We start from the raw sequence: 25,698 nt of genomic DNA, 5'->3' as shown, positions 1-25,698 counted from the left end.
GAGCAGGGGCTGGCGCTGCGGCGAGAGCAGCAGGGAAGGAGGCGTGCGGCGCCCGCCCCCACCCGCGCTGCCCGGGGCCGGAGGCGCAGCCAGTCGCTATCGCAGCCTCATCCCGGCCCTCCCCGCAGCCCCGAGCCCGCCAGGCGGCCCTTCCCTGTGCAGAGGTGGCAGCGGCAGGCGACATGACGGCGGAGGAGATGAAAGCGGACGGAGCTCCCCTGGAAGGGGTGGACATCACTCCCAAGCAGGATGAGGGCGTCCTCAAGGTACCGGGCGGCTGTTCCCCATCCCCACCCTCCGCACTAGCTCGGGGGGGTCCCCGCGCCTGCGGGGAGCGGGGGCATTCCTCTTAGCCTGCGAGCGGGTGCTCCCCGGGGCGCCCTGGCCCTACCGAGCCTATTGTGTGCCCCGTGGGGAAGGGGACGAGGCGGTCCCCGGGTATACAGGCAGGGCTGGCGCAGCGCGGGCGATTGAACAACAGCGGCGGAGGGCGGGAGCGCGCCCCGGCTGCGCAAGCGCTGCCCGGCTGGCTGCGGGGACTCCGCGCTCCTCCCGGGGCGAGCTGGAGCCCGGGCTGCCCGCCGGGAGAGCTCGGGATCACGGGGGAGCTGTGCACCGAAAAGGCGCTTCCCCCTGCGTTTGGGCTTTCCTCCGCCGTTTAGGAGAAGATGCAGGAGGGGGAGGCGGGCCGGGGTCTGTGTCTTGGCTTGTGGGGGTCCGGGTCCATCCCCGCCCCCCCAGCACGTGTCCGGGGCCGGGAATTAAAGATGGAGCCCCGGCAGGGCACGTGCGCTCGGTGCCCGTCCCCGCCGTGCCCGGCCGTGCCTCGGCCCCGGGCCCGGGGTGCGCGGTCCGGCGGCCGGAGCGGCCCGGCCGCCCCTCGGTGCCGCTGGGCCGGCGGCCGGGCAGGTCCCCGGGCCGATCCCCGGGCAGGTCCCCGACGTGGCCGAGGCAGAGAGACTGCTCTCCTTTGTACTGGGAAGGCAGGCGATAAGGGCAGCGGGATTTGTACTGTGAGGGGGAGTTGCGCGAACTTCCTCTGTCAGACGTTGCCTATCTCCATATCTCTAGAAACTTCCCTAGGCTCTGCTAAAAACTTCAGCGATTATTTAGAAGCGTTATTCAACCACCGTAATATTTCGAAGTTACGGTGTTCAGGAGGAGAAAGGGACGCCACAGCAATGGCAAAATTCTGGGTTTAACCTTTAGAGCCTTCTAAATTCTGGGTTCATTAGGGAGGCGCTGTCTCCCGTTCAGGAGGGGTATCAGGGAGCAGATTAGAGATGTTGGCTGCTATATTTCTGCTTTTCCATATTTCCTGCTAGCATGTTTAAGTGTGATTTTTTGGGTTTTGCTCACAGTACAGTATCAGGTCAGAGTTCTCATCTGCATGGCTGCCCAGGTCTCCTGCAGCCCATATCCCTTGAGCGTGGTAGAAGGGTGGTGGGGTCTGCCTGATTCATGCAGTACCTACTTTTTGCTGATGGAGAAGCAGCAGGTGTTTTTTGGGTTGTTTGGTTTGTTTTTTTTATGGAGGAGGGGAGTAGAAAACACTAACAAATGAAGTGAGGTTGTGAAAATCCCAAATAAGATACAACAATGACAAGTAAAATACCAGAGAGGTCACAAAGTCCAGCCTTCATGGATTTTATTTTTACATAATGGAGTACGTAAAATGGACATGGAGTGCAAAATGCATCTATTGAAATCAAGCATCTAGCTCTGAACCAACCTACACCAATTTTGTACTGGTATTGTTGCAGTGATTTCAGTAGCATGTTTATTTGCTTATTAGCTGTATATTAGAATAGTATCCACGTTTTTTTACCTGATGTTGCTGCATATACTTGCACAATTCCTAGAATAAGTAATTAAGTTTGGAAAGAAACTATTTGAAATGCCGTATGAACTGAAAAATCCTGTTTCTCCATCTGAAAAGGAAATAGGGTTGCCATATTTACAAGTGAAACTTTTGTCTCTTCAAAATGGAACAAATGCAAAAGAATAAACTGTATAAGTAATGCAAATGGGATATTTGTTACTCTAGAGTACCTTGCTATGGCACTACAAGAATATGGCATTTGATAAAGTTGGGTAAATTTCCATTAAATGCAGTCAGTTTTTCAAAATTGCATCAGACTGGCTGCTTTAGAGTGCTAGTTTGCATCTGCTTTGTGCAGATTTGCAAATTGCATCTGCTCAGTGTGATGTAGGTCAGGTTGCTTACCTGATTCATGTATTTTTCTCATACTTACATGTTTCCTAATCTCTGTGAAGAATGGTTGCTTGAACTTCTGCCTTCCTCGGGGAGACATCGACAGATTAGTTTTGCAACGCTAATAACTGGCCGTGATGCTGGGGTAAAGGGATGGTATGCTGTGTGAGATCAGGTATCCCTTTTCCTGCTGAGCATCCTTCCCTTAGAAAACAAGCAGCCAGGATTTTTTCTAGATTTGGTTTGTTTGTGGGGGTGTTTTTTGTTTTATGCTTTCAGTGAGGTGCTTTCAGCTTGTTAGTCTGGCAGAAGCTGTCGGTGGTGAAGCTTCAGTTTTGGATGGAGGGTCCTGGCATGTCAGTTGGATAGTCAGTGGAAGGGATGGTGGGAGGCCAGGTGGGAGATTGACAGTGGTGGGTTGCAGGAAACTGAAATTTGTGGAGGAGACTCACAAAAGTCTGCATCCTTCAGTGAAAAACATGATTGATATAGAAACATGACATTTAAAGGAGGGATGCCCTGTAACTGCCCTTGAATAGATGTTATCTTCTATAACAGAATGTTTCCCAGCTCTCCATGGTGCAAGCAAATAGGGTCCTCCCTTGGTCCCCTTTTGCCTGGCTAAGATAATGCAGAACTTTGGCTTAGGGCTAGCTGGTTTCAATCTGTATTGGGAGAAATTCAAATCTGAACCTCAGGAATCCTGTTATGGGCAAGGCCTCACATCCTTGCCTGTGAGATATATCACTATTATTCTCTAATTTTATGTAAGCTTCAAATGAACACGAGAGAGATTGTCCCCACTTTCTGAGTAGCGTAGATTCATTTAATCCTTGTCTTGCTGGGCAGGCTAGGGAGCCCCTGAGAAGAAAATCAAATCCTTGCAGCTGTATGTGAGATGGGGGTGCTGACCATCTGTGTCAGAATTGTGGGGAGACAAAATTCTTGCAATATATAATTTTTCAGTGTTACTCTAAGGACTGATAGAACTAACCTGCTTGGGGTGAGACACTGCAAACCTTTGTTAAACTGCTTGGTTTGACTTGAATAATTTCAGATTACATGTTGGAATAGACTTCGCATGGAAAGAACCACCTCGTTCTCTTGTTTAAGTGCTTTGCCTAGAACACTGAACTCGGGCGTGATGATAGACAGGTGATGAGGCAAATGCTTGAATAAAGAAGAAAAAACCCTGCCTAATGCAGAGATCTGTAAGCTGGTGCCAACTGTTGCCTGTTAAATTCTTGTATCACAGCACAGCCATCTTGAGGTTCTGCATTTGCAGCACTGCTAATCTGCAGAAAGAACAGCCAGTCCATTTCCAGGTGACTGAAAGAAACCTGCAAATCCTTTGTCTACTAAGGATGATAACACACATATCTAGGTATTTGTGATTCATATCCAGTGGGCAGGCAGATTGATTTCTGTGATGTTAATGCTAATTGCTGTTTTCCCCAGGCTGTCAAGAGAGAAGGCAGTGGGACAGAGTCTCCGATGATAGGTGATAAGGTGACCGTCCATTACACGGGCTGGCTTCTTGATGGCACAAAATTTGACTCCAGTCTGGACAGAAAAGACAAATTCTCATTTGACTTGGGGAAAGGTAATATCTTGTGTTTGGTGCTGATCAGTTTTTGTAATAATCGAGATGGGATTTCCTTGTGTGGCTCATTTGCTTTTCAAAACTGCCGCTTCAACTTGTTTTCAGAGTTTATTCTCTTAGAATGGCCCCATCAGAATGTCTTGGAGATTTTTCTGAATGAGAGAACTGTGTAGCCCCTTAAAAGGCCTGCTGAAGAATTCACAGGCCTCAGACAAAGCGCACCAGGGGAGTAAATCTATTCTGAAATGTAGAAATAAAGGGCAGTTAAATAGCCAGAATATGCATTTTTTTGGTTGGGGTTTTTCTGGGGGGCAGACCTCAGTTCAGGAGTGCTTAATTGTGACCAGATACTGGGGCAGGGTACTCAGTGGTTGCTGTCTTATGATGAAACACACTCTCTTTTCCACAAAATTCTGAAGTTAACCCAAATAGGAGTCTTTGAGCAGTGCATCTCTTCATTATAAAAATCTTTCCTTTTTGAAAGTCTGAGCATCATTGGTCCTGCAACAATATTACTCAATCTTGTATTCTTCCCTCAAGTTCCTTACCTTTTGCTTTTTAAAAAATAGATAATACCTGCTTTTTAAAAAGAAATAAATTAATTGTACTGCAATTGGAGATGATATTAAGCGTACCTATTAATACAAGACTTATAGAAAGTGTACTTGATGGGTCAAAAGGAGCCGCAATCAGGACAGCTTGAGGAAGAGAGGGGGGAGTTTGTTACAGCTTTTCTTCCCTTTCAAAGAAATGTTACACACATTTGTAACAGAAAGGAGGAAGAAAGTAGTAACTTTTAGTTACCACTGGTGCTGTTCTTTGCCAGCTGATAAAGTATGAACAGAAAAGGCTGTTGTTTTGGATTGTTTTCAAAACAGGAGCAGGCAATCTCTCACCCTAAGGCCTTCCTCTCGGAAGAGTTTATTGTTACTTCCTCACACTTGGGACTGTGCCAAGCACTTCAGCTGGTGTCTGTGTTCTGTTATTCTATGAAAAGAGTTGTTACACCTGGAATGAACAAATGCTTGGGCCAAATTTGGGTCCCTGGGAAGCTTCAGAATTTGATTAGGCTTAAAACTGATGTACATAAGCGTGAGTGAGTACAAGTATTTCTGCTGCCTTGGCTTTTGTATACTAAAAGTGATGATGCTCAGTTTCGCCTGATCATGCTTTTCATGTGTGATTGGCATTTGACTTGTACAGGTGAGGTGATCAAAGCATGGGACATTGCTGTGGCCACTATGAAGATTGGTGAAATCTGTCGGATTACGTGTAAACCAGAATATGCCTATGGCTCAGCTGGGAGCCCCCCAAAGATACCTCCCAATGCTACACTGATTTTTGAGGTAAGTGAGAGATGGTCACTAAAACTATATGCTTGAAAATATGTGTGATGCAATATCTTTTCAGAACAGTACATTTTCTAAGGAAAATAATATGGTCTGTTTTGGGTAGCATGAACAGAAGTTTAGTCTGGCTGCCACTGCTCTGTAATGGCTCAGGTTCCATTCTGAGTTTTTAAAACACTTGAATGATCTTCAGTGTTCAGTTGTAATTCTGCAGTTACAGAGTAATTTGCCGCAGTAAAGTGCAGGCTGGGAGGGCAAACTATTTCAGTGATAAACTGAAGTTGTTAAAATTAAATCTTTAATCCACTTCATAACACTCAAGTAATGTTATATTAAATGTTGTGAGGTTTTCAACAACAGGAAGAACAGTTAATGCCCTCAATTATACATTTTTTTACTTGTGTTGTCTTTACAACATTAACATTACCTCTTATGAGCTGTTTCAAGGGAGAGCAGAGGTAATTGCCCCATGTAAACTGCTGGAATACAATATTTGAACAGCCCTGCAATTATGAACTCTTTTCTGTAGAACTGAGGTTTCAGTCAGCCTCAAAGCACCATAAAACCAGTTTGGATTCAGGTTGCTGGTTCATTGCCAAAGTCTCTCTGCACATCCAGGCTACACTGATCAATCTTGTCCCCATAGATGAAGTCCTGTGCATTCACTGAGTGCTTGTGACTGACTTGGCTGTCTTGAGTTGGGCAGCTGGGTAACCCAGTTGGACAGCTCACGTGACCAGCTGCTCTCCTGGAGATGAGCTGCATGGAGCCAGTTATCCTTGGTGTCTCAGCCTCACCAGGAGAGGAGAGATTTTATTTCCTACTGACCTTAAAAGTAATTTTCCCCCACATCTTCCCCAAAGGGGGTGGAAACAGCAGCTGTCTCTTGTGTGTTATTTCAGAAGTGAGAATGGTTGCTCAGAATGCTGAGACTTGTATTTGATTTTTCCATGTAGGATGACATTAAAGCTGTTTCTGGAGCGTACCCTGACAGTCTCAACAGCGTTTGGAGAGGATGGATTTTTCTTAATGTTGAAACAGTTCAATTTGCCAACAGTTGTTTCAAAATAAATTCTACCTGAGAGAAGGCACACTCTTTTCTTGAGTGCAGTTTTTAAAATTACTTTGCTCTAAAGCACTTAATCAATGGAATAGAATCCTACAATTGGGGGTATAAGGAAAGCTTTAAAACTGATGATTGCTCTGAGATAGAATGTTTTATCTAATATCTGAGAAATGTGAAAATAGCTCATGGAGTTATTCAAAGACTCAAAGTCTGTTTAGATTTTTTTGGAAACAATGAGCATCTGTTATGAAGGGTAAATTATACATAGAGTTATTTAGGTTGGAAAAAACCATCAAGACCATTGAGTCCAGTCATAAATCTGACACTGCCAAGTCCATCAGTAAACCATTAACCCAACCCAGTACCACATCTACACCTCCCGGGAGGGTGACTCACCCACTTCCCTGGGCAGCCTGTCTAGTGCTAATATCCATTCTAAACCTCCCCTGGTGCACCTTGAGGCCATTTCCTCTTGTTCTGTGACTTGTTACTTGGAAGAAGGGACTGACCCCATCTGGCAACAGCCTCCTTTCAGGGAGTTGTAGAAAATGAGATGGTTCCCCCCCAAAGTTCCCCCATCTTTCTCTCCAGGCTAAACACTCCCAGCTCTCTCAAGCAGCTCGTCATGGGACTTGTGCTCCAGACCCTTCACCAGCTCTCTTGCCCTTCTCTGGACACACTCCAGCACCTCAGTGTCCTTCCTGAGCTGAAAGGCCCAAAACTGAACACAGGATTTGAGGTGTGGCCTCACCAGTGCCTAGTACAGGGCGACAATCAGTGCCCTGATCCTGGCCACACCATTGCTGATACAGGCCAGGTGCCATGGGCCTTCACATAATTGGATATTGAATTTGCTTTGCATTTGGATAGTGTATTTGCATTTCTTTTTTTTTCATGGACTTGTGAGTAATAGGATTAAAGATATATTCTGTGTGGAAGGATTAAAAAAATATTGCTAGCAGGTAGTGTCCCCTAAGGGGTTACAGCTTACTCCCTTTGAGTGCATCAAAATTAATACCATTATTTCTGAAAAAGAGTGTCATGAAGAGCTGTTCAAAACCAGCATTTTCTTACATAGAAATCTGACGTTATTCATGGCTTAGTTGTATTGGATCAAACTACACATGCTGCAGTGCTGTGTGCTCCTATGCAAGTGATGCCAGGTGTAATCAGGGCTCAGCTGATGATTGAAGTGCAAGCTAAAAGCTCATGGCCTTCTACCTAGGCAGCACAGTGGGGCGTTCTTAAGGGCAGTACTACAATGGATGCAGGTGGACAGCAGAAAGCAGAGAAGCTTTCATTGTCCTTCCACAAGAGGTAATACCTAAGATTGGGGTAAATAAAAGCATGAACTACAAGATGGGATTTGGTCCATCAGGCTACTCCAGAGTCCGTCCCATGCAGTCACCCAGGTTACTCACTTCCCACTGGACTTCTCTTGATGCTGCCAGTCTGGCCCCTCCATTTTCTGGGTATGCTTTTAGATAAAAGTAGTGTTTCATTGATGACTCTTGATATCCCCTAATGCCTGCCTGAGCACTTATGTTGCAGGGAAGTGGGGAGAAGGAAAAGGACCAAAGCTGCCTGTGATGGTTTTGTGCTTCCCTAACAAAATAGCCTGGGGCTCACTGGCTGCAACAAGTCAGCAGTGCTGGGTGTGTCCTGATTGAGGGTGTGGGTTGGAACTTAGATCCAGAAAATTTTCCCGAATTTAGTAGGTTAAAGTAGTTTCTTGCTAGTATGACTCTCAAGCAGCTAAAGTCTCTTTAAGTTTCCACTCTTAGTTTTACCTAGGTTTATTTTTTATTACTTAACACAGTATCAGCAGGATTCTTTTGCAAGTGACTATCCCCATACCAAAATTTTGTGCAAGTTGATTTACAAAAGATCCTTTAGAACTTGTATTAGGAGATTTTTGTCCCTGTGTCATCACACCAGTGTTTATGACAAGAAGTAATGCATGTCCTCTGATTTGGAAGTTCTTTTCTTTTTTGATCTGGTGGTGGTTTTGTTTTTTCTTCTTCATGATTACTTTTGCTGAGCAATATAAATAGCTAGATTATTACACAGAATAGTATTTTTCAGGCTGAGGTAAAAAAAAAAAAAGGAAAAAAAGAGGGGAGGGGGAGGTACACACCGGTATGGTCATCAGTAGGGTGTTCAGGAATTACTTTTTTAAGACTGATTGAAAAGAAAGACCAGAATATTATTTGTTACTAGGTATCAATTAAAATAAGAAGTGGAAGTACTGGTGGATATTCAGTTCCTTTTGCATTCCAGTTATCTCAAGTCCAGTGTCAGGAACCTCCACAGCATTAGCTCTTAACTTTTTTTTTTTTAATGAGGTTGTCTAAACAATGCTGATTATAATGGCTTGCTTTTTTGTGCTTGGGAATAGTTTTCACTATTGTTTTACTCAAAAACAGGATATGATATTTTCTTTTCTTCACTTCATAGCAGCAATGACAAATACTTTTTGTAACTAGATTCAAAGATCTCTGGAGAATAAATCCTGCGTTACTAAATTGGTCCAATAAGAATAAATGCAAGGCTTTTCTTCCCTCCACAGATAGAACTTTTTGAGTTCAAGGGGGAGGATCTCACTGATGAAGAAGATGGTGGCATCATCCGAAGAATCCGTAAAAAAGGGGAGGGTTACTCCAGGCCCAATGAGGATGCACTTGTAGAGAGTAAGTGTGTTGTTACACGAATACTGAATGGATTTGCAGTGAGGGATGGCAGAACCTTTTCACCATCTACAACTGCATGTCCTGAGGGAGAGGAATACTTGGCTTCTCTTTTCTCTACCAAGTAACTTAACAGCCTAGAGTAAGCTTTCCTTCTCCTGTTTCTAGCAAGGTTTACATTTTCCAGCAGCAACTGTGTTTTCTGGTGATACTGAATCTGTTGAAGTGCTTATCTGATGACAAAAGGTGATTGAGTCTCATAAAGTATTTCCATATGCTGAGGAACAAAAGGGGAAGTCATTCTGGCACTTGTCAGAGTGGGAAAAACAAACACTTAAATGAACAACAAAAAAAGAGGGGTTGTTAAATTGAACAGTAGAAATTCTGTTTGCTGCCAGTAACTGCCATGCCATAGGTAGCTGCTAAAAGAGAAAAGACTGTTCAGAAGGAGGCTTTGGCACTTGCGCATGTGCTGCCTGCCTGTACAGAACTCCTTGTGCACTCCTGGGTACCTGCCCAGTGCCATACATAGATACCTCCTGATTTCTCTCTATGTTGTTCTGGTTTTTGTTACCAGTCCAGTTTGAAGGCCGACATGGAGATCGTGTTTTTGACAAGCGGGAGTTGCGATTTGAGATTGGAGAAGGGGAAAACTTCGATATTCCTCATGGTCTGGAGAAAGCAATTCAGAAAATGGAGAAATCAGAGGAATCTGTGTTCTATCTCAAGCCCAGGTATGCTGTTTCTGGTGTTTGATACAGGAAGGGCTTATACTAATCATCTGGCAAGAAAGAAATATTTCATTACAATGCCTTTCAGCTTTTTTCATCACTGTGGTAAAAACTTGGATTAGCCCCAGAAATTTATGTATGAGAAGTATCATGGTTTGCCTCTTCATAGTGGAGCAGTAGCAGTCCAGAAAAAATTTACTTAAGTCTCTGTAATGTTGACCTCTGAATTTTTCTGGAAAACGTTGTTGCTCTCTAACATGGATTTTTGTGATCCTTCTTCATGACTGATTACTGTAAAACAGTGCATATATAGACTTGGATGTAGGCAGAATTTTCTCTTTATAGTGAGAAACTCTTTGCATCTGAAACAAGTGGAATTACACAGACTGTTTTCATCAAACTTTATTTCATTTTCTGTTGAGTTTTTTTTTTTTTTTTAATGTAACTGAGCCTGATGGGAGCAGGAAAGGAAAGCAATGTGGTCTAGAGAGTTCTCCTGCTAATGTGCAGCTCTTACTGGAGTTGCATTGCAGTACCTTTCTGTAAGCATTTCCTGTTTACCAACTGGTTAGCAGTGTGTTAAGTGTACAGCTGCTCACCTAATCTTGGTATTTATTCTCTTTGCTTTTCTAAGAATAGAACTAAAGTACAGGTGCTCTGAATGCAACACTCAGTTTCAGACCATGAATATTAAATATGATAATTGTAATTTGAAAGCCGGTTGTTTTGGTTTGGCTTTTCTTTTTTTGATGAAGGGGTTACTTGCTTTTCCTTAAAGTAAACTAAAAACCTAACAAAATAATAGGAGCTGCTAAAAGATTAATGAAGTTAATACTAGTTTTCTCTTACTTTCTTCTACCTTGTATTTGCTAATTTTAGAATTGTACCTAGAATTCATCAAGCCTTTGCCTTGTAATAATAACTTATGTGCATCCCAAATTTGCATGGGGGTTTTTGTCTCCATCTTCCTATGTAGCAAATATAGCTGGATGGATAGTTTTGAATGCTATAATTTTTATTTCTCCCTCCCCACCTCCATTTTACAGCTATGGTTTTGGAAGTGTTGGGAATGAGAAATTTAAGATCCCTCCAGATGCAGAGCTGCAGTATGAAGTCAAACTCAAAAGCTTTGAAAAGGTGAGAACAAGAGATGAAATCCCAAAGAGATCCAAGGGTGGGGAAGAAGTGAAGAGTGCAGCTTAAACGATGACAATGGAATCCTTGAATGGTGATGTGAAACAGGCAGGCCACTGTTGCCAGAGATGATGATGACATGCTGGGAGCTCTTGGCTGAAATGGTCCTTATTCTTTCTGTATCCCTGTCTGTTGCCATCTCTCGTGCTGTAGGCTGGTTTCTGTTAGCAGTGCAAAGCTCTGCTTTGCCAGATTTACGTCAACCATACTGTTAGTAGGAAACAGCATAGCTACTTGATTTCCCTAGAAGTTGTATTGAAGGTGACTGGAACTGTTCCTGTTTGGGTAGGCTAAGGAGTCCTGGGAAATGAACACAGATGAGAAGTTGGAACAGAGCAGTATTGTGAAGGAGAGAGGCACTCAGTACTTCAAGGTGAGTTACAGTTCCCAAGTAATAATAGCATTTCTTGGTCCATGCTGTGAGTTTATAATGATGTTTACAGCTTCTGTAATTTCTGGGTAGTGTTCATGGTATTCTGTGAGATTTTACAGGGAGAGCTGGAGGGGAATGTGTCTCATAAAATCAAGAAACTCGGTTGGATTATCCAAAGAACTAACTCTGCAGGGAGCTCTTTATTAAAGCTGTTTGCTGTATCTACAGATAACACTGTAGGGTATTTCAGTAGCTAAAGGAAGAGTTTCCTATTATCTTTGTATTGCATTTTGAGAATTTCCCATCTTACCTTATTTTTGCATCAAAAGTTGAATATAAAGGTAGGAGTTCAGTGAAATATCAATGCTGGCATATACCCCTAGCTCTAGTGGGGAACCAGTTAATTACTCCTAAAGATTTTCTGATCCTGTGCAGGAATGGCTCTCAGAAGTATTTCTGATGATAGATCAAATGGAAAGGTTTTTTAGATGTATTGCTCACAGCAGGCAAAAGGGACGAGAGGGAGATAAAGGTTCCTGTGATGAGCTGTGTGATAATTGAGCTGCCTTGTTTCCAGGAGGGGAAATACAAGCGGGCAGCATTACAGTATAAGAAGATTGTGTCATGGCTGGAGCACGAGTCGGGACTCTCCGAGGAGGAGGAATCAAAAGCCAAAAGCCTGAGGCTTGCTGCCCACCTTAACTTAGCCATGTGCCATCTCAAGCTAAAGGAATACTCCCAGGCTTTGGAGAACTGCAACAAGGTAGTAGGAGTTCATTTATTCTTAAACTGCACAAGCAGTCTGACATTTTGTCTTGCTTTAAACATTTTAGGGACAACAGGCCAGTGTGATGTTTGGTCTTTCTTACCAGCTGCTATTTGGGTAGTATGGAATTTTTAGTGCACTAAAAATATCCAGCAGATTATTTTCATGATTAGTGCCCTTTGAGTGTCTTTTCCTAACTTGCTGCCACATTGAGAATATTCAAGTATTTAGAAATAAGGAACACTTGAGATGTAGTCATGTTGGCAAAGTCCTTTCAAAGAGCAGGATTACTTCCTGACTAAATCTTAGACTTGCTGGTTTTCTTGTCAAATAGCCTACGATATTCATTCCTCTTTGTGCTTACTTCTGCTGTATTCCACTGACTTTATTAGTAAGCCCTGACAAGACTCATAAGTCTACATCAGAAGGTACAGTTCCTAGCAGTCACTGGTGTTCTGACTGCATACAATTTTTATAAAAGAAAAATAATTACTGAGTGTGGTTTTGGTTTTTCTGAATGCAGGCACTCGAATTGGATAGCAACAATGAAAAAGGCCTTTTCCGGCGTGGAGAAGCTCACTTGGCTGTCAATGACTTTGAGTTGGCCCGAGCAGATTTCCAGAAAGTGATTCAACTTTATCCAAGTAACAAAGCTGCCAAAGTGCAACTGGTGACTTGTCAGCAAAAAATACGGGAGCAGCATGAGAAGGAGAAGAAGATGTACGCCAACATGTTCCAAAGGCTCGCAGACAAAGACTTAAAGGTAAGTAACGCTACTCCGAAGGTTACAGGAGGTGGTGTCGTGTAAGACAAGGAACAGTGGTTTAGGTACTCACCTTGCTTCTTACTACAAATAATTATAGCAGGAGAACACTCAAGTAGAACACTGCTTTGGGGAGCAGGGATGGAACTCAAAAATGCCAACAGTCCAAATTATTAGGTCATCTTGTTTGGACAGGAAAACCAGGAGTACCAACCATTGCACAGAAAGCTTTTGTCTATTTCAACTGAATTTGCAACAGACCAGTGTGAATCAGAAGGCAGTTGAAGTGATGAGATGCAAACATGACAATGTTGCAGAAGTGGAAAAAGCACCTATTCCTCTAGAATCTGTTGCAAAGAGCAGGCTGTTCTGGTGCCTGGGTTGCCCATCCAGTGAGAGCTTGTGTCTGTCATACAGAGGGTGCTGAGCACCATCTTGCTTCTCATGGAGACATTAAGGTGTGGTTGATGGTCTCCATTACAAATGTCACAGATAGATTATGAAGTGTCAGAAGATTGATTATTCTGCTGTATGGATGGTTTTCCTAATAAGCTTTCACTAGAATTTTAGTAAATGCTAGTTCAGTTAATAATGGCAGTAAGTGAATACAGGTTATAACAAGATTGTATTAGCTAGCAACAAACATTTCAAGTTACTGGTGAGAATCACATATCCTAAGAAAATCTTCTGGTTCTTTTCCTTAAATCTGATGTTCTAGAAGGACAAGATGGAACTGTAACTTCTCAGACAAATCTGGGATTTATGTCAGACTCAAATTTCCTCAGTAACAGTGGGGAGTACAGAAGCTTGTATCTTGTGAGGTTGTTTTCACCTTTCCAGAATAAGCATGGAGAACATTAAAAATTGCCAGATACTGGTACATTAATTTCCTTTGGTTAACGTGTCATTGAGTATTTCCAGAGGCATGGTGTCCTCAGATGAGTGTATCCTGACAGTTCAACCATTTCAAACTGTCAGCTGACAATTTCCTACATAAATGCTTCACAGAAGAGACAAATGTCTCTTCTCTTTTCAGCTAAACAACCTGATGTCAATGGTCCTTGTGTATTGGAGCTTAAAAGAAAGTATTCTGTCCTTCTAGACACAGTGATGTAAAGTCACACAGTATCTTAATTTTGGTAGGCTTTAATAAAAAAATCTCAGGAATGTAAAGATACAGCAACTAAAGTAGAATTATTTCAGATGTTTAGAATTAATTTGTAGAATTATTTTAAGATGTTGGGCATCTTAACTTCTTGCCAGCTGTCAGGCTCTGTTGTGAAGGATCCCTTCAGCTAGCACAGCTGCTGGGAATTTGGCTTCCTCCACTAGGTGTGGGATACAGGAAGATCTGTTGAGATAGGAAGAGTGGATTGCTGAAACAAGCTATACCCACTAAAACTTCAAAAGCCTTAAGCTTTCTTCAACTCCTGAGACAGATAATTGGTAGAGTAATATTATTGGCAAAAGGCAGACTCGTAGTCTTTGCACTGGAGACTGTTTGGGACATTGGAAAAACATGGCACTTAGTCCCAATTTCCCTATCTGCTTGGGATAGAATCAGTTTAAAGTGATGGAATCCTTTAGGTTGGACTCCAGCCAAATGTAAATGAAGGGTTATTGTTTGGTATATAACATTGGACACAGGATTTGAGGTGTGGCCTCACCATTGTCAAGTACAGGAGGACAATCTCTGCCCTGGTCCTGCTGGACACACTATTGCTGATACAGGCCTGGATGCCACTGGCCTGGTGAATTCTTCCTAGCAAGTTAAATGATCTTGGAATATGCAGTGTGCTGTTTCTGGTTTGTTTGGTTTTTTTTTCTGTGAGCCATCTGGCCTGCCTTAAGTGGATATGGTTTTATATGAAGTGGGACTGATGGAACTATAAACTGTAAAGGGTGCTTACTCCCTGGGCCAGTCTTGAGGTAGTTTTCTTTCAAGAAAAGCTTGTTTTCCTCTTACTGCATTTATAGTGTTGCTTTACCCTAGTTTCAGCAGTGTCTGTTAGTGGTGGTGTAGTAGAAGTTCAAAGTTCTGGAGAAGAGAGTTTGTTTACTAAATGTCTTCTGATTGCTAAGAAGATAGCTTGGATTGCAGTTCTGATGTTCCTGACACAGTCCATTAAATTCAACAGCCACTCTTGCATCAGTAGTTCCTTTCATTACTTTGAAAAATTCACATATGTAAAGTGTGAATTTTTGAAGGTCAGGGTGTTTATCACCTTATCTTAAACCCAGGATTGGTAGCTAACAGATTTTCTGTGGAGAGAAGACTTTTGTGTGCTTTGTGGAATGCTTGTAAGGACGAAAATTTGATCTTTGATACATGAATGTGGTTTTGTGTTGCAGCCAAATTGGTGTAAGATTTTAAGGATTCTGCCTGTTTCCCCCCCATTCCGCTCTTCCAGCATTGTATGCTTAAGACTTTGCTTGGTTTTGTTTGGTTCTCATCTAAGATCATCGTAAAACAATGGCTCAAGATGCTGGGCTGAAGTGGAATAGCAATTCCATTGCACTAGGTTTTGAGATGAGCAAGCCAAGACATTTTTACCTCCCCTTACTGTGCTTGAAAATTATTGCAAGGTCAGGATGTGCTGGTTATGTCCTATTGTAAAAGCTAACCTTGGGGCCCTACCTCATGGCTCTGCCTTCCACACCTTTTTATGAGGAAGATGCACAAGGAGAGAGCTTTAGAGCAGCCACATTCAGATAATATTTTCTTCCAGTTAGGCTCTTGCACAGGACATCCAAATCACTGTTGTTAAGTTTGAAGTGTCTCTTCCCAAAACTAGCTGTCCAACAAAGATATTTTGTATACTGAGTGCAAGTGTGCCTCATACAAGTTGGGTCAGGGTAGGCCATGGAATGGCTGAAAATTGATGACATTAATATTGAAGCAGGGCAAAAGCAGTTCCTGCAGAAGCTTCATAAATGAATTTCAGTTAAAAGACTTCTAAGGAATTGTTGTGTGGCAAGTGGGTGCAGGCCACATAAAGAATCATAACCACCTAATACCAGTATTACATTTTGGCCTCCTCTACACTGCTTCTGGTTTCTTGGATGCATGAAAATTTTTGGTTTCTCTTGGCTGAAGATCCTAATATCTTAATTCAGTCTGGCAGGACAGACAAGCTTTCCAAGTAGTAAGAATCAAACAGTGTTTGTGCTAGCAATTTTGTATAACGTATTAATATATTTTCTTTGTCTCTCTATTTAGTCATCTGCTACTCTTCAGACAAGCCACACTGAAGATGCAGAAATGAAAGATGCGCAGAATGGAGTTGAAGATAAATCAGAAGTTGAAGCAGAAGCATAAGAAAACCCCTATTCCATTAGTTTTGTAAATGAAAGAATTTCCAGTGAATTAGACCTTTATTTTTCTACCTGGTTGGATAGTGGCTTCAAGGGAGCAGAGGCTGAAGCCACCATGCCACAGTCAGTTACAGCTTTACGTGGCTGTTCAAGAAGCTGAGTGGCAGCATAAATCTGGTTTAATCCTGGTGACTTTATTTATTCATTCAGCCTCTGTTACTGTTTGGGTTTTGTCTGGTTTTGCTCTGCTTGTTTTATTTGCATTTTCATAGAATCATAGAATGGCTTGAGTTGGAAGGGACCTCAAAGATCTAGTTCTAACCCCCCCTGCCATGGACAGGGACCCCCTTCACTAGACCAGGTTTCTCAGAGCTCCATCCAGCCTGGTCTTGGATACTTCCAGGGATGGACCATCTACAGCTTCTCTGGGCAGCCTGTTCCAGTGCCTCAACACCCTCAGAGTAAAGAATTTCATCCTAATACCTAGTCTTAACCTGCCCTCTTTCAGTTTGAAGCCATTCCCCTTTGTGCTGTCACTACTTGCCCTTGTAAATAGTCTCTCTCCATGTTTCTTGTAGGCTCCCTATAAGGTACTGGAACGCCACAGTTTGGTCACCCCAAAGCCTTCCTTTTTCCAGGTTGAACAATTCCAGTTCCCTCAGCCTTGTCTCATAAGGAGAGGTGTTTCATCCCTCTAATCATCTTGGTGGGCCTCCTCTGGACTTGCTCCAAAAGGTCCATGTCCTTCCTGTGCTGGGGATCCCAGGGGTGGATGCAGTGTTCCAGGTGGGGTCTCAGCAGAGTACAGGGTTAAAATCCCCTCCCTCCCCAGCTGGCCACACTGCTTTGGATGCAGCCCAGGTTGCATCTGGTCTTCTGGGCTGTGAGTGCACATTGCCAGCTCATGTTCAGCCTCTCATCCAACAGCACCCCCATATCCTTCTTGGCAGGGCTGCTCTGGAAATGTTCATCCCCCAGCCTTTATTGATACCAGGGGTTGCCCAGCCCAGATGCAGCACCTTGCACTTGGCCTTATTGAAGCCTCATGTGTTTCACATGGCCCCACTTCTCAGGCTTGTCCAGGTCACTCTGGGTGCCATCCTGTCCTTCAGGTGTGTCAGGGGGACTGCTCAGATTGGTGTCACCTGCAGATTTGCTGAGGGTGCACTCTACCCCTTCATCCATGTCATTAACAAAGATGATAGTAACACTGGTCCTAGTATGGATCCCTGAGGGACACACCTGTCACTGGTGTCCCTTGGGATGCTGAGCTGTTGACCACTAGCCTGTGGATGTGACCGTGCAACCAATTTCTTACCCATCAAACAGTCCACCCACTGCATCCATCTCTGTCCAGTGCAGAGAGAAGGATGTTGTGGGGAACTGTGTCTCTAAGGCAGAAAATTACAGGAATGAAGGTAAATGACACCTGTAGCCTTCCCTTGTTCACTGATGGAGTCACTCCATCACTGAAGGCCACTAGGCTGCTCAGATGGGACTTGCCCTTGGTGAAGCCGTGCTGGCTATCCCTGGTCACCTCCCTGTCCCCCATGTGCCTTAGCATAGCATCCAGGAGGATCTGTTTCGCGATCTTCCCAGGCACAGAGCTGAGGCTGACAGGTGGGTAGTCCCCGTTTTGTCATCGGTGTTTTTCTTTCTGGTTCCAGCTTACTTTAATCCCAGGTTCTGCTTTCTAAATTTATTTCCTTGATTTGCTTCAAGCAATCAGCTTTTTTCAGGAGTCATCATGCGAGACTTAAGAGCAAATTGGCACTCCCAGTTCTTCTGCCTTGGGATTGCCCTCTTTCCCCCTGTTCAGTAGGGAGTCCCTTCCATTAAGTATTGTAGCCTTTCTTGTATGCCTCCTCTTTGCAAATTGCTGAAGATGAAGACTGTGAAGTCACAGCTTAAGTAATAAAGTTCCAATTAAACTCAAGAAAACGGAACTTTTCGTGGGTTTTTATTGGAATTTGCACAGAATCGAGAGAATATACTGTGCTTTGATCTCTGTTTTCTTGTCCACGTAGCCAGTGTCCTGATTATTCTTCTGTGTTGTTTGTTCATTACCATAGAAAATTCCCACAATATTTGATACAGTATTTACCCATATTTGCAAAAGGGAAAAATTATGTTGCTGGACACTATGCATAAAGCAACTCTGTAACCTATGCATAGAGGCTGTTCTATGTTCATATTGCTACCTTCCTCTTCACCCCACTACATTGTGAAACTGGACCAGAGGGAAAAAAGCCCAAACCAATGTATCTGAAAGTGACTAGCTTTGAAGTGAAAGTAAGGGATAATGGCTTACATATTGCAAATACTTTTAATGAACTACAAACTCCTCAGTGATTCTAATGTCTGCTTACCCAGATCTCACAAGAAAGCTATTACTAAGTATTCTGCTTCTTTCTACAGTTTGTGTGTCTTGTTTGGGGGTGGGTGTGCTTTTGAATTTTGTGGGGGCTTTTGGTTGGGGTGAGCTTTTTTTGTCTGAAGGCATGGAACATAGTACTCAAACTCAAGTGTTGTTTATCCTGTCACATGGTGTTAAATTCAGCATCTCCAGTGTCCTGTTTAGAGACGGGGCAGAAGGAGCAATTTTTTTGCCTGCTCTGCAGAATAAAGGTAGAAAATCTGTTTCTCTCAGATTAAAATAAATGGAGGTTTTTATGGTGAGAAAGATGTCTTTGCATGGCATGCCATGGGCTGGAATTTGTGTGTATATTGCAGAGAGTATCCCTCTTTAAATATGTAATACAATGTGAATTCCTGGTCTCCTTTGCTGAAACAGAAGTACTGTGTAAGCACTTAAACTCGTGGGGCCTGGGGGAGTGCCAGTACCTGTCCTGCAGCAGTGCCAGCCCAGCTCAGGCCCTGGAGCTGTCACCAAGCAAGGGCTGCTTGGAGTGTTGTCCTGTCCCTGGGCCCCAGAGACCAAATTGAGCACCTGCTGCTGGGTTGGAGCTTGGTCAGAGAGCTGGGAGCTGCAGTGCTCTGAATCTCATGGGCTGGGTGGGATAGGACAGAGGCAAGAGAGATGCCTGGGTAGTCACTTCACTTAAGGAAATGCTGATTTCATTTGCCTAATAAAGCCTTAGGGTTGCCAGGTAATGGGGTGATTTTCATGAGCTCTGACTGTAGCAACAGCCCCGTGTATGTGACAAACATACCAAAACACTACCCCCTCTTGTGGGAAACAACACTGTGAGTGTCAGCTGGGGTTAGAAGAAAGGATTTATAGACCTAGAAAAACAGTTAAAGGGGACAGGAATGCCAAGCCAGAGTACTTATTCAGCAAGTAAATACCTTGATTTGCTGCTAATTATTCCTGGAAATAAAAGCCTCTGTGGCTTAATCTGGTTTTGCTGCTAAAGCGTAGGGCCAAGTCCTAATGATAAATTTCTAATTGTTGAACAGCAGTTTTCAAAAATCCACAGGCATGATAGTTGTACATGTTTCTGAAAGCAAAAAGTGATTTCTGTGGCACATCTATAAAAAAATCTAGTCAATGGTGCATCTGTTGTTAAGCGTGAGTAGTCTTGAAAGTACCACTGTGCCCTTGTTGTTACTACATAAACTATGAAATGTTTGAGAATGTAAATGTGTTTAGGACACTAAACATGCCCTGTCCAGGCAGCTGAACGGCTGTTCCGTGCTGTCTATAAAAGTGGGTCTGGTTGCCGGCAGAAGGTGGCAATGCTGATATTTGTGAGTGAGGTCATGCATGTAAACTATAAACTTCGTTATGTATGTCCTTATAGAGGAAAAAAAAAAAAGAAAAGAAATGCTTAAAATAAACAGCTACTGTCCTGACTTTGTAAACCACACCCGCTGTCTCTGCGTGTGTAAATCCTTTCCGGTGCCGGTGTCGCCCTGAGGGGCAGCGGGCGGGCCCTGCCGCCGCCCCGCCCTGCGCTCCCGCCATGCCCGGCGCGGCCGCCATGCGCTCCGTTAGCTACGTGCAGTGCGTGGCGCTGGACTTCGCGGGCAGCCTCTTCCCGCACGCCATCTGCCTGGGGGACGCCGACAACGACACGGTCCGAGCGCGGAGACCGGCGTGGGGCGGGCGGGGCCGGCTGGGAGCCCGCGGGGCCGCCTCGGGGAAGGGGCTGGGGGGAGCACCGAGCGGCTGGTGCGGCCCCAGGGCGGTGCCGGGAGGGGCTGGCGGGGATTCCAGCCTGGGCACACACACGGGGCTTGTCGGGCGCCTGGTCAGAATCCCCCTGGAGTTCCCCTGCAAAGGGAACGTTTGCTGGGCTGCAGCGGATCAGGGCTTCCCTCGCTGTTACACGTGCCCTGGGTGGTGCACAGCCAGAGGGGAGCTTGACTTCTGCTTAATAGACACTCGCCTGTCACTGATGGGTGGGGATGTGGTGGCGCTCTGCTGGGCACAGCAGATCACAAACAGGGTAGAGCCGCGTCTCGGTGTCTCTTGACCTGTGTGATGGATGGATGTGCATTGGGAGTGTTGCTGTTAGCCCCAGAAATGGTTGGTTTGGATTTGTCTGTAACTAGGAAGAGGTTAGCTTAGCCAGCTATATGTCAGCTGTTTCTCCTCAACAGTCAAGGTGTTTTACAGCCTTATCCTGGAAAATGTCATGGTTAGCAATCCAGTAGATGATTAAAGAGATTTCCCCATAAAAAGTTGTTCTCTAGGGTAAGGTGTGCAGGGGGTTATGAAATGCACACCATTTAAATACACAGAAGCATGATGCAGGAGATGGATAATGGGAGTAGGCTCATCAGTATGGGTGGTCGGTGATTTTTAGAAATCTTCTTTAAAGAAATAGTCACCATTCTGAAATCCTTTTACCCCCTCAACAGTGAGATTGGACATCCTGTGTAAATCTGTTGTGTTCTTGCACTCTCTTCCTGGATGGTTGTATTTTTGCCATTGCCATCATCTTCCTTAGGTGATTCAAGTCAATCTAGATTGAAGGATGGAAGATGGAGTAATGATGACAGTTTTAACATCCAAGCAGGATGTTAAAACAGTCAGTGACGCAGCTCTGAAACAGTGAGTGGTGAAGCAGTGGATAACAGAATGTTGTTCTAAGGAGCCGTTCCCCATCTCTTTTATCTGCAAGAATAAAATTAGGGCTTTTATACTTTCTCAGACCTTCCATTTTGATTCAAGATTGTCTCTTTAACTCACTTAGTTTTGCTGCTTCTTCCTACAGAGTGATTTTTAGAGATGAATTCTGAAATTTTTACTGTTAATGTAATTGTGGATTTCTCCCTACTAACCCAATTTTCTTGTACAGCTGAATGAACTCGTGGTGGGAGACACCAATGGAAAGCTCTATGTTTACAAGAATGATGATAGCAAGCCCTGGGCTGTGCGATCTTGCCAAGGAATGGTCAGTTCTTGACAAATTTTCTAAATGGTTGGGCCTTTTGGTGTATGTGCAGCCAGCTATCCTTGTCCTTTGCCTGGGAATACATAGGCTGGAGAGGAATGGCAGCCAGAACTGATTCTGATGTCATTCATGTAATTATTCAAGACTCCACTTTTGCCTACAGCCCCTTGGGCTGGAAGTGATGACCGGACTAATGGACAAAGATGGAAGCTGGGCTTCTGTCTCACCTGCACCCTGCTCTGTGCACTGTGGGGTTTGCCCCAGGCTTTGGCCAGTTGTGTTTCTGTCCCTTGACTCTGCTGTTCTTGTCCTTCCAAAGGCTGTTGGAGTTCAGGAGATTCTTTGTGGGAGAGGAGCGGGTAGGGAAGAGGTGTATCCCAGGGTGCTAGGTTGGGTGCCTTTTCTCATGGATGGCCTTGTTTTCTTTTGCAGCTCACGTGCGTCCGTGTGGGAGATGTGTGCAATAAAGGAAAGGTGAGAGGAGCCAAACTCTTCCCAGCTCTGTCTATAGGGCATGTGGGAGGTGTTCAGGAGATTAGGGTCATGCCATGTGCTGAATGTGACAGAGGAAGACAGATTGCAGGTGCTGTCTCTCCAGGGTCTGCCTTTGCTGTTTTTAAACTGTTCCTCTATATATAACTGGTATTTTTCTGTGAGCCTTACATGGGTTTTAGAGAGCAAGGAAATCCATCCTATCTTCAAAGAGCAGTTTTGATTTCCATGTGCCCTTGTGAGAGCACCACAAGGCTTTGGTGGTTTGAGGGTTGCTCCTTTTGCTCAGTGGCTTTTGCCTTTCTTGGGCTCATGTCTGCTGTGGGCCATGGTCTTTCTGCCACTTGGCTGTGTGCATTAAGGTCATCTAAACAAGACTGAGACATGGAATAGTCTGGACTCCCAAGCAAATTCCACTGGGTCTACTATGACTCCTTTTGTTGGATTGCTGTTTCTGGGGGTTCAGCCAGCACCAATGAGTCCAAAGGTCCCAGTTCAGGCACCCCGCCCATAATACTGTAGCTGTTTTCTCTAGTGGGGAGCAGAGCTGACATGGGCATTGAGAAAGCCGCATGTTGTTTGAGGATTGCACACATATCCACTTGATACTGTAGTATGACAAAGATGAACAAGAAGTTTGGACCCTGCCAGTAGCAGAGAAGTTGGTGTGCTGACCAAAAACCTCCTGTTCTGTAGCCGTCATTGATCTTGATTGATCTACCTATGTGTCTTCCTTTGCCCTCTGTGGGGCAGCTTCTGCAGTTTCTAAAAGAGGAGGAGGAATTACAAGGTTTTTCTTTTCCCTCACAGAATTTCGTGGTGGCGGTGAGCGCAGAAGGCTGGTTTCATCTGTTTGACCTGACTTCTCTGAATTCAAAACACCCAGATGCTTCAGGCCACCATGAGTTGGCAGAAGAGCAGAAGCCAGTGTTCAAGCAGCATATTCCTGCCAACACCAAGGTCATGCTCATCAATGACATTGGTGAGCCACAGAGCTGGTGTGGCAATGCGGGATGAAAGGGTTTGTGTGTGAGGCAGTGGGGAGAGAAGGTTGGCGGGGCATGCAGAAGGAAATTACTGTCTTGCTGGAACTGACACTCCAACAAACCACAGCAAAGTCATGGAAAGGAGAACCAAGAACTTCAGAATTTTTCTGAAGTGCAAGCATTCATTACATGGTTGTGGTCCTCAGAGATGCTAACTATGGAAACCAGCAGAGTGGTTTCTTCATTTTTGGGTTCTTAGGGCTTGAGAGAGTCCAGCCGTCTTTTGCTCTTCCCCGCAGATGGAGATGGGAAGTGTGAGTTAGTTGTGGGCTACACTGACAGGGTGGTCCGTGCCTTCCGCTGGGAGGACTCGTCAGAGAATCCAGACCATGTCTCTGGGCAGTTGATCCTGTTGAAGAAATGGCTTCTAGAAGGTCAGGTAAGGAAAAAGGATGTTCAGAGCAGTACATGTCATGCAGTCTTCAAGAGGTGGCTTTTTCAAGAGAAGAAGCACAGAATCTCAGTCCTATGAACAAAACAATTGTCATGTCGATGGCTTGAGAGGAGATTTGCCCTTAGATTTTTCTGTTCAGCTGGTAGTTGGTTTGAGAAGCGGTTTATTTTGCCTGATGGAAGAGCATTAGTGGGAAGTACTGGTGGTGTTTTAAAGTGGCTTTTGGTAAGGAACCAATCTTTTACTGAGCTTGGGTGTTTTGCTTCCATCTGAATTTGTTCAGCTGCTGCTCAGATCTATCAGATTTGCCACATTCAAATTTAGTTGCAGGGAGCACTGTAAACCTTTTGGAGTTCTTGACTCTATCTGTGTTTTTCCTGTGCTGCTGTAGGTGGACAGCCTGTCTGTGAACCCAGGCCCTGATGGCTCACCAGAGCTGATGGTGTCACAGCCAGGCTGTGGGTATGCCATCCTGCTGTGCACCTGGGACACGGAGCAGCGGGACGCAGCCGCGGGAAGGGATGGAGCTGCCCTGAGCAGGTGAGGGTGTTTCTGCAGGGGTGCATGAGCACATGCCACTGTGGATGCCTGTTACAGGGGGTGTCACCACATCAGTGTTGTGAAGCAGGGGGTGCCGTCGCTGTCCTTGCTTCAGTGACCTGCTGTGCTGATGGCACCTCATCAGTTGAGCCCGCCTACACCCAAGCTTCTGTGAGCACTCTTCATGTCTCTGTCACAAAGATGAATACTGCTGCTTTCCTTGTATCCCACTCTCTTCTTGAACTGGGCAAGGAGAGTGGCAAAACCAACTCCCTGAGGGTTTCTCACTACTGGGAGCTAAGGTAGGGAAGTGAGTGACTAGATTTCCATAGAAAGGTCATCAGATTGCAGGGTAACAGCTGAGAGACTGGCCCAAACCAAATACACCTGAAGTTCAGGATAAAACCGGGTTCCTTCTCTTGTTTTCCTAATGAGACCCCTGGCAGCCAGTGCTGTAAATCACAACCACAGCAATCAAGATGAGCAGTGAGGTGCTTGTTACTGTCTTGATGCTGGAAGGACCCTGGTGGGGAGTTTGGGTGCTTCTGTAGTGTTCTGTGAGACTTCAAGGCAGACACAAAAAACTGCAGCAGGAGGGAACCTAGGCAAGTCTCCTTGATGTATTAGAGAACTCAGTGGAATGGTACCCTGTTAGCCAGAAGCCAGGCCCAGATGTAGTCTCTCACCAACCTGTTCAGTCTGGGCAGATACTTTGTGAAAGAAAAGCAGCCAAGCTTTTGTAACAGTAATGACAAAAACTGTCCTTTTTTTCCTTCATTGGAATACAGGCCTTACTGATTTTTCTTTATTTGAGCTCTTTTTTTTTTTTTTTAATGCATGAAATCATTCTGGGTTTCTGTTTTTAAAAATCAGTATATTTCTTTAATACCTGGGATGGCATGCATTTTCTTCCTTTACTGTTAAAGGGCTCAACCTCTTCACAAACTCTGTCACTGTCTGGATTTGTAGAGTGTTGGAATACACCGCTCCTGGAATTCCTCTGAGACAGTCCCAGGTGTGGTTCCCTAACTTTTCCCTGTTGTCTTTCTCTTTTTCTCAGTGAGGCCCCTGTTCGAGATGTGATTCTACACCAGACGTCTGGGCGGATTCACAATAAGAATGTCTCCACTCATCTGATTGGTAGCATTGCCCGAGGTGAGAGATCAGCAGCCTGGGGTCTCCAGCCCAGCAGTTGCCCCTGCTGTTTTTTCAGCAGTAAATGAAATCAGATTTCCTGTGGTAGAAAAAAACCTGTGAGAGGCTGCTGCAAGAACACAGGGACCTCAGCTTCTCTTAGCCAGCTCCCAAAGACCGTTGGATATTTGCATGTGAGCTTTTTATAGCCTTTGTCCTTTCCTAGGTAGCCCTTATCCTTCACTCAGCACAAGAGTTTTTCTGCAGCCTCTGCTGACCTGCATTTAGTCAGTTTGAATGGCTGCCATGCCATGCTCCTACAGATGTCCTTGATCCTTGCTTCTGCATGGCTGCAGCTTATGACTCCTTCTTATTTCCTAGATGCATCTTTTCCTTCCCACAGCCTCATCTTTGTTCTTGCTTTTCAGCATTTGAATCTCAGTTTCTGATGGCTCTGTGCTCCTCCTCCTTCTCTGCAGCCCCAACCTCTCCATAGCTGCTTGCATATTTCATCTGTATCATTGTCCTCTGTCTTTTTCCACTCTGTTGTGTTCAGGTCTTGTATCTAAAATCTGCACAGCTGCCAGCTTCTCTCAGTCCTGACACACTGTTTCTGTGTCCAGACTTTTCTTGCATGCTGCCACTGCTTCCTCCTGTAACTCCTTGT

At 44.6% G+C, this 25,698-nt stretch overlaps 2 protein-coding genes across 5 annotated transcripts in view; both read left to right on the top strand.

Moving 5' to 3' along the window:
• Nucleotides 1-15: 15 nt before the first annotated feature.
• FKBP4 (FKBP prolyl isomerase 4) lies at nt 16-19,892 on the top strand. 2 transcript variants are annotated; one of them, XM_039699679.1, is made up of 10 exons: nt 16-266; nt 3,674-3,818; nt 5,022-5,164; nt 8,803-8,923; nt 9,498-9,654; nt 10,698-10,788; nt 11,135-11,218; nt 11,796-11,981; nt 12,508-12,747; nt 15,968-19,892. In XM_039699679.1, exons 1-10 carry the CDS (start codon nt 183-185, stop codon nt 16,064-16,066), a joined length of 1,350 nt encoding a protein of 449 aa, XP_039555613.1. In that variant the 5' UTR covers nt 16-182; the 3' UTR covers nt 16,067-19,892. The 2 variants fall into 2 exon arrangements, with proteins under 2 accessions (XP_039555613.1, XP_039555614.1); XM_039699680.1 differs by lacking the exon at nt 11,135-11,218.
• Nucleotides 19,893-19,960: 68 nt separating this feature from the next.
• Nucleotides 19,961-25,698, top strand: part of ITFG2 (integrin alpha FG-GAP repeat containing 2) — a 14,335-nt gene continuing 8,597 nt past the window's right edge. For 2 of the 3 annotated variants that reach the window (XR_005626564.1, XM_039699677.1), the window contains exons 1-7: nt 19,961-20,102; nt 21,330-21,425; nt 21,858-21,899; nt 22,728-22,899; nt 23,203-23,342; nt 23,749-23,897; nt 24,958-25,052. Coding sequence is in view for 2 of the 3 variants with exons in the window: in XM_039699677.1 (XP_039555611.1) it covers nt 19,989-20,102; nt 21,330-21,425; nt 21,858-21,899; nt 22,728-22,899; nt 23,203-23,342; nt 23,749-23,897; nt 24,958-25,052 (808 nt within the window). In the remaining variant the exon portion in view is untranslated. The remainder of the gene's footprint in view (nt 20,103-21,329; nt 21,426-21,857; nt 21,900-22,727; nt 22,900-23,202; nt 23,343-23,748; nt 23,898-24,957; nt 25,053-25,698) is intronic. The other variant, XM_039699678.1, reaches the window with a different exon arrangement.

Source organism: Passer montanus, unplaced genomic scaffold (genome assembly GCF_014805655.1).
Source record: "Passer montanus isolate IOZ18808 unplaced genomic scaffold, ASM1480565v1 scaffold137, whole genome shotgun sequence".
NCBI classification, from domain to species: Eukaryota; Metazoa; Chordata; class Aves; order Passeriformes; family Passeridae; genus Passer; species Passer montanus.
The sequence above is the reverse complement of the archived record's forward strand: the minus strand, read 5'-3'. Positions and strand labels throughout refer to the sequence as shown.